This window comes from Triticum urartu, chromosome 2 (assembly GCF_003073215.2).
Source record: "Triticum urartu cultivar G1812 chromosome 2, Tu2.1, whole genome shotgun sequence".
Lineage (NCBI taxonomy): Eukaryota > Viridiplantae > Streptophyta > Magnoliopsida > Poales > Poaceae > Triticum > Triticum urartu.
The window spans coordinates 526,511,132-526,525,951 of NC_053023.1; the positions used below are offsets into that span (position 1 = coordinate 526,511,132).

Here is a 14,820-nt window from a genome sequence, read left to right on the forward strand (position 1 = left end):
AACTATTTTCTGCACCATCCGTTGGTAAGCTAGGCATGACCTGCGTCGGCCGGTGACCGACTCCAGATTGCATCTTCCATCAGGACCGGCAATCTCGCACCGGGATAGAGACTCATTTTCGGCTCCCTCGCCTTTATTTTAAAAAAAGCTATTTTTGTATTAAAAATGTTAAACATGTATATAAAAGTGTTCCTGGTGTACACAAAAAATGTATATTGTATGTGAAAACCTGTGTATTCCCATTAAAAAATGTTCACCATGTATATAAAAAATGTTAAACTTATATTCAAATAAGTGTTCAAAACTTGTATCTAAAACAAAATGTAGATCGTATATTTGAAAAATAGTGAAACCCAAGAAAAAACATACATAACCAAAGAAAAAAAAGAAAATAAGAAAGACAAGAAAAAAACCAGTGAAAACCGACAAAGAAACAAAAACAAAGGAACCAAGAAAGAGAAAACCAAAGAAACCATACAATAACACAGAGAAAACCAATGAAGAAGAAAAATAAAAACAGAAGAAAACCGATGAAGAGGTAAAAAAAGATACCATAAGAAAAAATAACACAAAACGCGACCGCGACAAACAGAACAAAACACAACACATGAGGAAAAACAGCCCAAACAGTGAAAAAACAAACAAAGAACACGGAGAGAGCAAAAAAACGAATGCGCTGCTACAATGATGGCCCGGCCCGCTCGCGCCGCGCTTCAGGCGAGGCATAGCTCGGATGCGGCTATTCTACACCGAGCTTAGGTAAGTCCGGGTGTGCAACAGGAAAATTCTTTGAAATAGTAAAAAATCATGTGGTGCAATATGCTTACATGTGTGATGTCCGTGCAAAATTTGGTGAAGTTTGGTTATTCGAGAAGCTCATAGAAAAAAAGACAATTTTTGGGTATATGATAAACTTTTAAAAACAGCATTGCTCACACCCAATTTTATGTTGTTTTTTCACGATCTCCTTGAATGTTCAAACACCCCAATATTTTACGCGAACATCACGCATTTGAGTATCTTGCACCAAAAGAAAAGATCTTTACTTATTTTTCTGCTATTTACTGTTCATCTTTTTTTGAGGGGATACTGTTCTTTTTTTTCTTTTTTCTTTTTAGGGAGGGGGGAATTAAAGATCTTCACCAGGTGTAGATGACTCCAGAATTAAATTTTTGGATATAGCTCCCGCTATTGTAGGCTTCTAAATAGTCGCATGCATGCAATCCTTTGGGCTTACATGGCCTTGGTACTTGTAAGCCCAACATTTAGCCGCTGTTGGGCCTGTAGGCTGTACCTGAGAACGTATTCGATTATTCGGCCCGCTCGAATTGTGCGAAAACACTCCCGGAAATACCAAAGATTACTCTCGCACCCTTTCCCTTCGTGCTCGACTGGCTTCCCCGTTCGTCTCCCCCAGATTTCTCACGCCAACACCGCCGAGCTCTCCCCCGGAAGGCCGGAACACGCCTCCTGGTCTCCGTCCCCGGAGGCACGCCACCTCGAAAGAATCCCCCCTCTCCCACTCGTCGTCGTCCTCCTCCGCCCTACTGGACAGATCCATCCGTGCTCGGATCGCTTCCTTCTGTTGGTAACGAACCCTAACTTCCCTGGATTATTCCGAGACTTCTAGTGTATGATTTCCCATCGCGTTAGCAATCTGACGCAAAAATAAATAAACCTGTGCTTTGGTGGGTAGTTTGTTCTGGATTTCACTGTTGCGGCCTGCGTGGTCTTTGTTAATACTCCGCAGAAATCAGCTGCTGGCTCGGCGTAGTGGGTACTGCAAGCCTGTGTGCTTTGTTAGAGTGGAGAAATTGGATCTCGCTAAGGGCAGCATGCTTTTCCCCTGTCTTGGCTGTTTATTCTGAGGTTAGGGTTTAGGGATTCTGGTTATGGTAATTAGACTTGGGAATTCTAGCTTGGTGAAGGGTATTGTCAATTCTACTGAGTTATAAGAGGCACTGGTAGCACTGCGTTTTACCATGATATGCTGGATTGGGCAGCATCTCAATTTTGATTTATTCCAACTTAACACCCCAGATGATTCTTTGTCCAGTTAGATCTTGGGACACTGTTGAGAAACGATTGATTCTGCCCAGTGTTGCACTCTGGGAATTACCCTGCAGATCTAAAGAACATGGTTACACTACCTAACTTAAATTGAAACAAAAGTGAATGAGCTTTGCATATAGTAGCTTCTTTTGACTAGAACTATTATATGGAGATGCAAGGTGAGTGTCTTCCCCACATGCAGTTGTTATGTGGCTGAATTTGTAAATGACTAAATGTCAAGATCATGTGCCTGCTTAGATATTCCAGATAGTGATAGACCTATCTTTGGTAATTGCTAAACTATATTTTCCTTGCTTTCAGAAGAAGGCATATGTATTGATTGGAAATTCATGCATGCCGATATGTTTCCTTTTTTCCTCTGTTAGTTGGAGGCATCGTGTAGGAAATTCATGCGTGCACTCCGCATTATCTAGTTCCTTGTGTTACTTTGACATCCCCATACCTTTGTTCTAGAAAATTCTGATTTACTCTAATATTTTATAATACTAAGTAACTTCTGTTTATTTTACTGTCAGTTCAGCGTGTGGCCATGTCTTCTTCAATGGAGTCATCATACCTTCCTGCTACTACTGAGTCAATTGCAATGGCTCAGGAGGCTAAGGATGCTTCAAAGTCAATTTCGATCCTTTACCGTGTGATTCAAGACCCGTCTTCTTCTGCGGATGCACTGAGAACAAAAGAACTTGCAATTACTAACCTTACAAATTACCTCACTGAAGAGAGCAGAGCTGAGGAGTTGCGAAACCTTTTGACCCAGCTCAGGCCGTTTTTCTCACTGATTCCCAAGGCCAAGACTGCAAAAATTGTCCGTGGAATCATTGATGCTGTTTCCAAGATTCCTGGAACATCTGATCTCCAGATCTCGCTGTGCAAAGAGATGGTGGAATGGACCCGTGCAGAGAAGCGTACATTCCTTAGGCAGCGTGTGGAGGCAAGGTTAGCGGCACTTCTGCTAGAGAATCAAGAGTACACTGAAGCCCTGACTCTCCTGACTGGTCTTATTAAGGAAGTCAGGAGACTTGATGACAAGTTGCTCCTTGTGGACATAGACCTGTTGGAGAGCAAACTCCACTTCTCTCTCAGAAACCTGCCAAAGGCCAAAGCTTCGTTGACTGCTGCAAGGACAGCGGCGAATGCCATCTATGTTCCACCAGCTCAGCAGGGCACTATTGATATGCAGAGTGGAATCCTTCACGCAGAAGAAAAGGATTACAAAACTGCTTACAGCTACTTCTTTGAAGCATTTGAAGCTTTCAATGCACTGGATGACCCAAGAGCTATCTTCAGCTTGAAGTACATGCTCTTGTGCAAGATAATGGTTAACCAAGCTGATGATGTTGCTGGAATAATCTCATCTAAGGCTAGCCTAAAATATGTTGGTCCGGATGTTGATGCTATGAAAGCTGTAGCTGATGCCTACTCTAAAAGATCTCTCAAGTACTTTGAAACTGCCCTCCGCGATTTCAAAGCCCAGCTTGAGGAGGACCCTATTGTTCACAGGCATCTTTCCTCTCTGTATGATACCCTCCTGGAGCAGAATCTGTGCAGGTTGATTGAGCCCTACTCGAGAGTGGAGATTGGGCATGTTGCACAGATGATTGAATTGGCGGTTGATGATGTTGAGAAGAAGCTGTCGCAGATGATTCTAGACAAGAAATTTGCTGGTACTCTGGATCAAGGTGCTGGTTGCCTCATTATCTTTGAGGATCAGAAGACAGAGGCCATCTTCCCTGCTACACTGGAAACCATTTCAAATGTTGGAAAGGTCGTGGACAGTCTTTACATGAGGTCGGCCAAGATCATGGCTTGAAGGCTGCTAAGCATGTGATAGTTTGCCTGTTTGGTATGGTTTCAGCCTTTTCAGTTCCTTTGCTGTCTTTAAGACATGTAATCCTGCATGTTGGCACTTGATTTTGCATGTTGGTCGTTATATTGGATCATAGAAAAATCCATCTTGCTCGTGAACTGGACAATTTGTTGTTTTTATGTGGTGGATGTACCGACACTAGCTTGTCCAAACATAAATCATTAGTTCTCTCACTTGCTTTGGTTGGTATGTTGAACTTGTGCTGTTATATCTTTGGGATTTCCATCAGTGTTGAAACTGGGCCTAACATTTAAGTTTTATTTGTCAGAGTTATAAATGCTGTTATGGCATTCCCTTTCAGTTACTGTCTTGTGTGGTTGCTTCATGTCAGTTGTCGCCTATGTCGGCAGTGATTCCTGTGTTCCTACTCTGTTCTTGTATGGTTTGGGGCCGTATGTTTCTGTTGGCTCGGTATCTGACAGCAAGCGTTTGTAGATGCAGATTTCTGATCGAAATCAAGCTTCTTCTTCTTTTGCTGATCACTAAACAGCGCTAATGCTGCTTACATCTCACACGACGTAGCCAGTAGGTATCTAAACATGTTATACATGTTCTGTACTGATTTGGTGAGACTTCAGTATATCTGTCCCTGACAGAAGATTGGAGTACATGAATGCACTCGCATGTGCTGCGTCTGACATGAATTAAGCTGCTACCCGTGCTACGTAGCAGGAGGTTTTATCATGCAACAATTGCACTGGATTATTCTTCTGTGAATCTTTCAGAAATCATGTAAAATTTGCCACAATTTCGCCATTTCGGTATGCTCACGCGTACCTATAATTATCTTAACCCTGTTTCATGTATCAATTATGCTCCCTCAAAACACAACTGGCAGTGAAGAAACAAATTACCAACATGACACAAGGCGCGATCATGTCATGGGCTTCTCTAGTAACGCCGAGACGTACCATTCGTTCCTCTCCGCCCCCAGGTCGAGCTTCGGGCTGGCCTTCCACCGGAGCCGGCGGAAGCCGACGCGGTCGAGGATGGGCACGTACGTGGCGTTGAGCTGCGGGCCGAGGCAGAAGAAGTGGTCGAGCCAGAAGACGCCGCCGGGCCGGAGCACCCGGTAGATATCGAAGAACGCGAACTCGAGCACGGCGGCGGGCACCGAGTTGGTGAGCACGTGCATGGAGTGCACGATGTCCAGCACGCCGTCGGCGAAGGGGAGCCGCTGCACGAGGCTGATGTGCAGCGGCACCAGCCCGCGCGACGCCACGAACCGGTTGAAGGGTGCGTCCAGGTCCAGGGTCGTGGTCACCACGGTCACGTTGCGCTCGCGCATCCGCGCCGCGAAGGTTCCGGTCCCGCCGCCGATGTCCAGGCCGATGCGCACCGTGCCCGGCGGCCTGGACCCCAGCACGCCGTCGATGCTGAACCCAGGGCCGCCGTTGTCGGACAGCCACCGTCGCCGCTCCTTGCCCGCCAGGTCGAAGCAGTCCTTGCAGTCGTACGACCCGCCCCTGCTGTGCGCGCGCTCCACGAGGCAGGTGTAGTTCTTGCACGTGTAGGGGGACCAGTTCACGGTCGTGTCGGCCGGGATTGACCAGAGGCTCGCCGGGAGCGGCTTCGGCTCGACGTACCTCGCCGGGGACCGTGGCCGGCAGCGCCGGCGCGGCAGCGGCTCGCACCCCTTGAGCATGAGCTGAAGTGCGAGGGCCTCGTCGTCGGGGCACTCGGCGCTGGCGTTGTACGTCATGTACCGCGTGAGCTCCTCCTGGAAGTTGCGGCACGCGAGGCCCAGGCCCGGGAAGAGCTCGTCGGTGCCGAAGTTGACAGAGTAGCCGAGGGGGAGCCGGTGCGGCTCGATGGCCATCTTGAGCTCGCCCGTGGGCTCCTCGGGCCAGCCATTGAAGTCCTGGACCGCCGGCGTATCGCCGTGGACGGCTCCGAGCTTGGCGAGCACGGACTCGAGGAGGAGCGAAGACGTCCCGCACTGCCCCCGGAGGAAGGCCAGCTCCGCGCGTGCCAGCGAGAGCGCGTCGCGGGTGGCGTTGAGGTCCCGGAGGAGCGCCGTGGAGTCCCAGAGGTGGATGCTCGGCGCGGAGGCGGGCATGTTGAGCGACAGCGACGCGCCGGAGAAGAGGTACACCGAGACGAGGTTGGTGGCGATGACGACGAAGAGCATCTTGAGCTTGGCGTGCCGAATCGCTGGCCGAGCCAGCCGGTGCCCGTGGCTGTCCACGCCGCCGCCCATCGCCGCACCGAGATGTTGTTGCTGCTGCGAGGTGGTGGTGATCCGGTGCTTTGCCCCGTGCATGACCACACTTGCTGCGCGCTCGCGGCCTGAAGATCGGCAACAACTAGCTCTAGCACTGGCAGTCTAGTAGTGTTCCTCGAGATTGGCGATGCTCCCCTTGCTACGCTACGATGTTTCCGCATTATCACAGCCGGAAATTGGTACCCAGTGTACGTGCTACTTCAGTTCATAATGCATCTGTATCTGACATGCATGTCAAAACGGTGGCTGACAATTTAATCCGGGGTTTAGAAAATTACAAGTGAAGCTTTGAGGCGCACCACTTTTGACTTTGGATGTGTGACTGGTTGCTTTGGGGGGAGAAAAGGGTGACAATTTTGCTTCAAAAGGCAGGCTGTGGCCGGATCCACAAGTCGGCGAGAGATGCGTGCTAAGCTATTAGGGGATTAATCCCTGTATATCTAGCATATCCCAATTTATTTTCATGGAAGGTTGTGTCTTGGTCTTAGTTGACTGAGACTTAAGCAAGTCTAAGTCAAGTGATATAACATGTAAGAAAGACAAATTAAAAAGAAAAAAGAAAATTTTGCACCGAATCTCAACATAAAATTATGAATATAGCATTGACTAAGACTTAGTTAAGTCTCAATTGACCGCGACTTCGCAATCCCGTTCCTAGAAATGACTTTTCCCCCTAAAACCTATCTCGTGCCTCAATTTTAGTCCAGCCGCGACCGTTTTGCGCTACATCCCACTTGCAGAGAGCTTTTCTGCCCAACCCCGACATTACGGGTCGTTCCGGACCCAATGATCGACAGGCTGGAAAGCCCCACCCCTGCTGTTGGGGATATGGTTACTGGAGGTAAACCGGCTAGGAGTGGCCGGGTTAGCTCCATGAAGATAGAAGCCCATGAAGATGTGAAGATGGTGGCGCTTTACGAAGGCCCAAGGCCCAAAGGCGGATTAAAGCCTGTAGATGTGAACCGACTTTATCATGCAACTTGTATTGTAAGTTAGAGGAATAGAGATCGAGCCGGACACCTCTATGATCCGGCCTCGGGACTCTGTGAACCGGCGGGCGTCAACCTATGTATATAAAGGGACGACCCGGCCGCGGTTTGAGGACAATAGACAACAACTCGAGAGCCAGGCAAAGCGGATTCGCTCCCTGGTCATCGAAACCCTAGCAATACAATCACAACTAGACGTAGACTTTTACCTTCATCGAAGGGGCTGAACTAGTATAAAACCCCTCGTGTCCGAAGGAAATATGCCCTAGAGGCAATAATAAAGTTATTATTTATTTTCTTATATCATGATAAAAGTTTATTATTCATGCTAGAATTGTATTAACCGGAAACATAATACATGTGTGAATACATAGACAAACAGAGTGTCACTAGTATGCCTCTACTTGACTAGCTCGTTAATCAAAGATGGTTATGTTTCCTAACCACGGATAAAGAGTTGTTATTTGATTAACGGGATCACATCATTAGTTGAATGATCTGATTGACATGACCCATTCCATTAGCTTAGCACCCGATCGTTTAGTATGTTGCTATTGCTTTCTTCATGACTTATACATGTTCCTATGACTATGAGATTATGCAACTCCCGTTTGCCAGAGGAACACTTTGTGTGCTACCAAACATCACAACATAACTGGGTGATTATAAAGGAGCTCTACAGGTGTCTCCAAAGGTACATGTTGGGTTGGCGTATTTCGAGATTAGGATTTGTCACTCCGATTGTCGGAGAGGTATCTCTGGGCCCTCTCGGTAATGCACATCACTTAAGCCTTGCACGCATTGCAACTAATGAGTTAGTTGCGGGATGATGTATTACAGAACGAGTAAAGAGACTTGCTGGTAACGAGATTGAACTAGGTATAGGATACCGACGATCGAATCTCGGGCAAGTAACATACCGATGACAAAGGGAACAGCGTATGTTGTTATGCGGTCTGACCGATAAAAGATCTTCATAGAATATGTAGGAGCCAATATGAGCATCCAGGTTCCGCTATTGGTTATTGACCGGAGACGTGTCTCGGTCATGTCTACATTGTTCTCGAACCCATAGGGTCCGCACGCTTAAGGTTACGATGACAGTTATATTATGAGTTTATGCATTTTGATGTACCGAAGGTTGTTCGGAGTCCCGGATGTGATCACGGACATGACGAGGAGTCTCGAAATGGTCGAGACATAAAGATTGATATATTGGAAGCCTATGTTTGGATATCGGAAGTGTTCCGGGTGAAATCGGGATTTTACCGGAGTACCGGGAGGTTACCGGAACCCCCCGGGAGGTATATGGGCCTTAGTGGGCCTTAGTGGAAGAGAGGAGAGGTGGCCAGAGATGGGCCGCGCGCCCCTCCCCCCTTGGTCCGAATAGGACAAGGAGAGGGGGCCGGCCCCCCTTCCTCCTCTCTCTCCTCTTTTCCCCCCTCCGCGAATCCTATTCCAACTAGGAAAGGGGGGAGTCCTACTCCCGGAGGGAGTAGGACTCCTCCTGGCGCGCCCTATGATGGCCGGCCGGCCCCCCTCCCTTGAGCCTTTATATACGGAGGCAGGGGCACCCCCTAGAGACACAAGTTGATCCACGTGATCATATTCTTAGCCGTGTGCGGTGCCCCCTTCCACCATAGTCCTCGATAATATTGTAGCGGTGCTTAGGCGAAGCCCTGCAACAGTAGTACATCAAGATCGTCACCACGCCGTCATGCTGACGGAACTCTTCCCCGACACTTTGCTGGATCGGAGTCCGGGGATCGTCATCGAGCTGAACGTGTGCTAGAACTCAGAGGTGTCGTAGTCTCGGTGCTTGATCGGTCGGGCCGTGAAGACGTACGACTACATCAACCAAGTTAACGCTTCCGTTGTCGATCTACAAGGGTACGTAGATCACACTCTCCCCCTCTCGTTGCTATACATCACCATGATCTTGCATGTGCGTAGGAAATTTTTTGAAATTACTACGAAACCCATCAGTGGCATCCGAGCCTAGGTTTTATATGTTGATGTTATATGCACGAGTAGAACACAAGTGAGTTGTGGGCGATATAAGTCATACTGCTTACCAGCATGTCATACTTTGGTTCGGCGGTATTGTTGGACGAAGTGGCCCGGACCGACATTACGCGTACGCTTACGCGAGACTGGTTCTCCCGACGTGCTTTGCACATAGGTGGCTTGCGGGTGACAGTTTCGCCAACTTTAGTTGAACCGAGTGTGGCTACGCCCGGTCCTTGTGAAGGTTAAAACAGCACCAACTTGACAAACTATCGTTGTGGTTTTGATGCGTAGGTAAGATTGGTTCTTGCTTAAGCCCGTAGCAGCCACGTAAAACATGCAACAACAAAGTAGAGGACGTCTAACTTGTTTTTGCAGGGCATGTTGTGATGTGATATGGTCAAGACATGATGCTAAATTTTATTGTAAGAGATGATCATGTTTTGTAACCGAGTTATCGGCAACTGGCAGGAGCCATATGGTTGTTGCTTTATTGTATGCAATGCAATCGCGCTATAATGCTTTACTTTATCACTAAGCGGTAGCGATAGTCGTGGAAGCATAAGATTGGCGAGACGACAACGATGCTACGATGGAGATCAAGGTGTCGCGCCGGTGACGATGGTGATCATGATGGTGCTTTGGAGATGGAGATCACAAGCACAAGATGATGATGGCCATATCATATCACTTATATTGATTGCATGTGATGTTTATCTTTTATGCATCTTATCTTGCTTTGATTGACGGTAGCATTATAAGATGATCTCTCACTAAATTATCAAGAAGTGTTCTCCCTGAGTATGCACCGTTGCGAAAGTTCTTCGTGCTGAGACACCACGTGATGATCGGGTGTGATAGGCTCTACGTTCAAATACAATGGGTACAAAACAGTTGCACACGCGGAATACTCAGGTTATACTTGATGAGCCAAGCATATACAGATATGGCCTCGGAACACGGAGACCGAAAGATCGAGCGTGAATCATATAGTAGATATGATCAACATAGTGATGTTCACCAATGAAACTACTCCATCTCACGTGATGATCAGACATGGTTTAGTTGATTTGGATCACGTAATCACTTAGAGAATTAGAGGGATGTCTATCTAAGTGGGAGTTCTTGAAGTAATATGATTAATTGAACCTAAATTTATCATGAACTTAGTACCTGATAGTATCTTGCTTGTTTATGTATGATTGTAGATAAATGGCCCGTGCTGTTGTTCCGTTGAATTTTAATGCGTTCCTTGAGAAAGCAAACTTGAAAGATGATGGTAGCAATTACACGGACTGGGTCCGTAACTTGAGGATTATCCTCATTGCTGCACAGAAGAATTACGTCCTGGAAGCACCGCTGGGTGCCAGGCCTGCTGCTGGAGCAACACTAGATGTTGTGAACGTCTGGCAGAGCAAAGCTGATAACTACTCGATAGTTCAGTGTGCCATGCTTTACGGCTTAGAACCGGGACTTCAACGACGTTTTGAACGTCATGGAGCATATGAGATGTTCCAGGAGTTGAAGTTAATATTTCAAGCAAATGCCCGGATTGAGAGATATGAAGTCTCCAATAAGTTCTATAGCTGCAAGATGGAGGAGAACAGTTCTGTCAGTGAGCATATACTCAAAATGTCTGGTTATAATAATCACTTGATTCAACTGGGAGTTAATCTTCCGGATGATAGCGTCATTGACAGAATTCTCCAATCACTGCCACCAAGCTACAAGAGCTTCGTGATGAACTATAATATGCAAGGGATGAATAAGACTATTCCTGAGCTCTTCGCAATGCTGAAAGCTGCGGAGGTAGAAATCAAAAAGGAGCATCAAGTGTTGATGGTCAACAAGACCACTAGTTTCAAGAAAAAGGGCAAAGGGAAGAAGAAGGGGAACTTCAAGAAGAACAGCAAGCAAGTTGCTGCTCAAGAGAAGAAACCCAAGTCTGGACCTAAGCCTGAAACTGAGTGCTTCTACTGCAAGCAGACCGGTCACTGGAAGCGGAACTGCTCCAAGTATTTGGCGGATAAGAAGGATGGCAAGGTGAACAAAGGTATATGTGATATACATGTTATTGATGTGTACCTTACTAATGCTCGCAGTAGCACCTGGGTATTTGATACTGGTTCTGTTGCTAATATTTGCAACACGAAACAGGGACTATGGATTAAGCGAAGATTGGCTAAGGATGAGGTGACGATGCGTGTGGGAAACGGTTCCAAAGTCGATGTGATCGCGGTCGGCACGCTACCTCTACATCTACCTTCGGGATTAATATTAGACCTAAATAATTGTTATTTGGTGCCCGCGTTAAGCATGAACATTATATCTGGATCTTGTTTGATGCGAGACGGTTATTCATTTAAATCAGAGAATAATGGTTGTTCTATTTATATGAGTAATATCTTTTATGGTCATGCACCATTGAAGAATGGTCTATTCTTATTGAATCTCGATAGTAGTGACACACATATTCATAATGTTAAAGCCAAAAGATGCAGAGTTGATAATGATAGTGCAACTTATTTGTGGCACTGCCGTTTAGGTCATATCGGTGTAAAGCGCATGAAGAAACTCCATACTGATGGACTTTTGGAACCACTTGATTATGAATCACTTGGTACTTGCGAACCGTGCCTCATGGGCAAGATGACTAAAACGCCGTTCTCCGGTACTATGGAGAGAGCAACAGATTTGTTGGAAATCATACATACAGATGTATGTGGTCCGATGAATATTGAGGCTCGTGGTGGATATCGTTATTTTCTCACCTTCACAGATGACTTAAGCAGATATGGGTATATCTTCTTAATGAAACATAAGTCTGAAACGTTTGAAAAGTTCAAAGAATTTCAGAGTGAAGTTGAAAATCATCGTAACAAGAAAATAAAGTTTCTACGATCTGATCGTGGAGGAGAATATTTGAGTTACGAGTTTGGTGTACATTTGAAACAATGCGGAATAGTTTCGCAACTCACGCCACCCGGAACACCATAGCGTAATGGTGTGTCCGAACGTCGTAATCGTACTTTACTAGATATGGTGCGATCTATGATGTCTCTTACTGATTTACCGCTATCGTTTTGGGGTTATGCTTTGGAGACGGCCGCATTCACGTTAAATAGGGCACCATCAAAATCTGTTTAGACGACGCCTTATGAACTATGGTTTGGCAAGAAACCAAAGTTGTCATTTCTGAAAGTTTGGGGCTGCGATGCTTATGTGAAAAAGCTTCAACCTGATAAGCTCGAACCCAAATCGGAGAAATGTGTCTTCATAGGATATCCAAAGGAGACTATTGGATACACCTTCTATCACAGATCCGAAGGCAAGACTTTTGTTGCTAAGTTCGGAAACTTTCTGGAGAAGGAGTTTCTCTCGAAAGAAGTGAGTGGGAGGAAAGTAGAACTTGACGAGGTAACTGTACCTGCTCCCTTATTGGAAAGTAGTGCATCACAGAAAACTGTTTCTGTGACACCTACACCAATTAGTGAGGAAGCTAATGATAATGATCATGAAACTTCAGAACAAGATACTACTGAACCTCGTAGATCAACCAGAGTGAGATCCGCGCCAGAGTGGTACGGTAATCCAGTTCTGGAGATCATGCTACTAGATCATGATGAACCTACGAACTATGAAGAAGCGATGGTAAGCCCAGATTCCGCAAAATGGCTTGAAGCCATGAAATCTGAGATGGGATCCATGTATGAGAACAAAGTGTGGACTTTGGTTGACTTGCCCAATGATCGGCAAGCAATTGAGAATAAATGGATCTTCAAGAAGAAGACTGACGCCGACGGTAATATTACTGTCTACAAAGCTCGACTTGTTGCAAAAGGGTTTCGGCAAGTTCAAGGGGTTGACTACGATGAGACCTTCTCACCCGTAGCGATGCTTAAGTCTGTCTGAATCATGTTAGAAATTGCCGCATTTTATGATTATGAAATTTGGCAGATGGATGTCAAAACTGCATTCCTGAATGGATTTCTGGAAGAAGAGTTGTATATGATGCAACCGGAAGGTTTTGTCGATCCAAAGGGAGCTAACAAAGTGTGCAAGCTCCAGCGATCCATTTATGGACTGGTGCAAGCCTCTCGGAGTTGGAATAAACGCTTTGATAGTGTGATCAAAGCATTTGGTTTTATACAGACTTTTGGAGAAGCCTGTATTTACAAGAAAGTGAGTGGGAGCTCTGTAGCATTTCTGATATTATATGTGGATGACATATTACTGATTGGAAATGATATAGAATTTCTGGATAGCATAAAGGGATACTTGAATAAGAGTTTTTCAATGAAAGACCTCGGTGAAGCTGCTTACATATTAGGCATAAAGATCTATAGAGATAGATCAAGACGTTTAATTGGACTTTCACAAAGCACATACCTTGACAAGATTTTGAAGAAGTTCAAAATGGATCAAGCAAAGAAAGGGTTCTTGCCTGTGTTACAAGGTGTGAAGTTGAGTCAGACTCAATGCCCGACCACTGCAGAAGATAGAGAGAAAATGAAAGATGTTCCCTATGCTTCAGCCATAGGCTCTATCATGTATGCAATGCTGTGTACCAGACCTGATGTGTGCCTTGCTATAAGTCTAGCAGGGAGGTACCAAAGTAATCCAGGAGTGGATCACTGGACAGCGGTCAAGAACATCCTGAAGTACCTGAAAAGGACTAAGGATATGTTTCTCGTATATGGAGGTGACAAAGAGCTCATCGTAAATGGTTACGTTGATGCAAGCTTTGACACTGATCCGGACGATTCTAAATCACAAACCGGATACGTGTTTACATTAAACGGTGGAGCTGTCAGTTGGTGCAGTTCTACACAGAGCGTCGTGGTGGGATCTACGTGTGAAGCGGAATACATAGCTGCTTCGGAAGCAGCGAATGAAGGAGTCTGGATGAAGGAGTTCATATCCGATCTAGGTGTCATACCTAATGCATCGGGTCCAATGAAAATCTTTTGTGACAATACTGGTGCAATTGCCTTGGCGAAGGAATCCAGATTTCACAAGAGAACCAAGCACATCAAGAGACGTTTCAATTCCATCCGGGATCTAGTCCAGGTGGGAGACATAGAGATTTGCAAGATACATACGGATCTGAATGTTGCAGACCCGTTGACTAAGCCTCTTCCACGAGCAAAACATGATCAACACCAAGGCTCCATGGGTGTTAGAATCATTACTGTGTAATCTAGATTATTGACTCTAGTGCAAGTGGGAGACTGAAGGAAATATGCCCTAGAGGCAATAATAAAGTTATTATTTATTTCCTTATATCATGATAAAAGTTTATTATTCATGCTAGAATTGTATTAACCGGAAACATAATACATGTGTGAATACATAGACAAACAGAGTGTCACTAGTATGCCTCTACTTGACTAGCTCGTTAATCAAAGATGGTTATGTTTCCTAACCATGGACAAAGAGTTGTTATTTGATTAACATGATCACATCATTAGTTGAATGATCTGATTAACATGACCCATTCCATTAGCTTAGCACCCGATCGTTTAGTATGTTGCTATTGCTTTCTTCATGACTTATACATGTTCCTATGACTATGAGATTATGCAACTCCCGTTTGCTAGAGGAACACTTTGTGTGCTACCAAACGTCACAACGTAACTGGGTGATTATAAAGGAGCTCT

At 45.7% G+C, this 14,820-nt stretch overlaps 2 protein-coding genes across 3 annotated transcripts; one reads left to right on the forward strand and one right to left on the reverse strand.

The window, feature by feature from the left end:
- The first annotated feature begins 1,347 nt into the window (after positions 1-1,347).
- Positions 1,348-4,113, forward strand: LOC125538487 (26S proteasome non-ATPase regulatory subunit 11 homolog). 2 transcript variants are annotated; one of them, XM_048701771.1, is made up of 2 exons: positions 1,348-1,588; positions 2,594-4,113. In XM_048701771.1, exon 2 carries the CDS (start codon positions 2,603-2,605, stop codon positions 3,881-3,883), a length of 1,281 nt encoding a protein of 426 aa, XP_048557728.1. In that variant the 5' UTR covers positions 1,348-1,588; positions 2,594-2,602; the 3' UTR covers positions 3,884-4,113. The 2 variants fall into 2 exon arrangements, with proteins under 2 accessions (XP_048557728.1, XP_048557727.1); XM_048701770.1 differs by having other exon boundaries at positions 1,355-1,588; positions 2,589-4,113.
- A 126-nt stretch (positions 4,114-4,239) lies between these two features.
- Positions 4,240-6,335, reverse strand: LOC125538486 (probable methyltransferase At1g29790). The gene has a single exon (XM_048701769.1). It carries the CDS (start codon positions 6,201-6,203, stop codon positions 4,815-4,817), a length of 1,389 nt encoding a protein of 462 aa, XP_048557726.1. The 5' UTR covers positions 6,204-6,335; the 3' UTR covers positions 4,240-4,814.
- Positions 6,336-14,820: the final 8,485 nt, after the last annotated feature.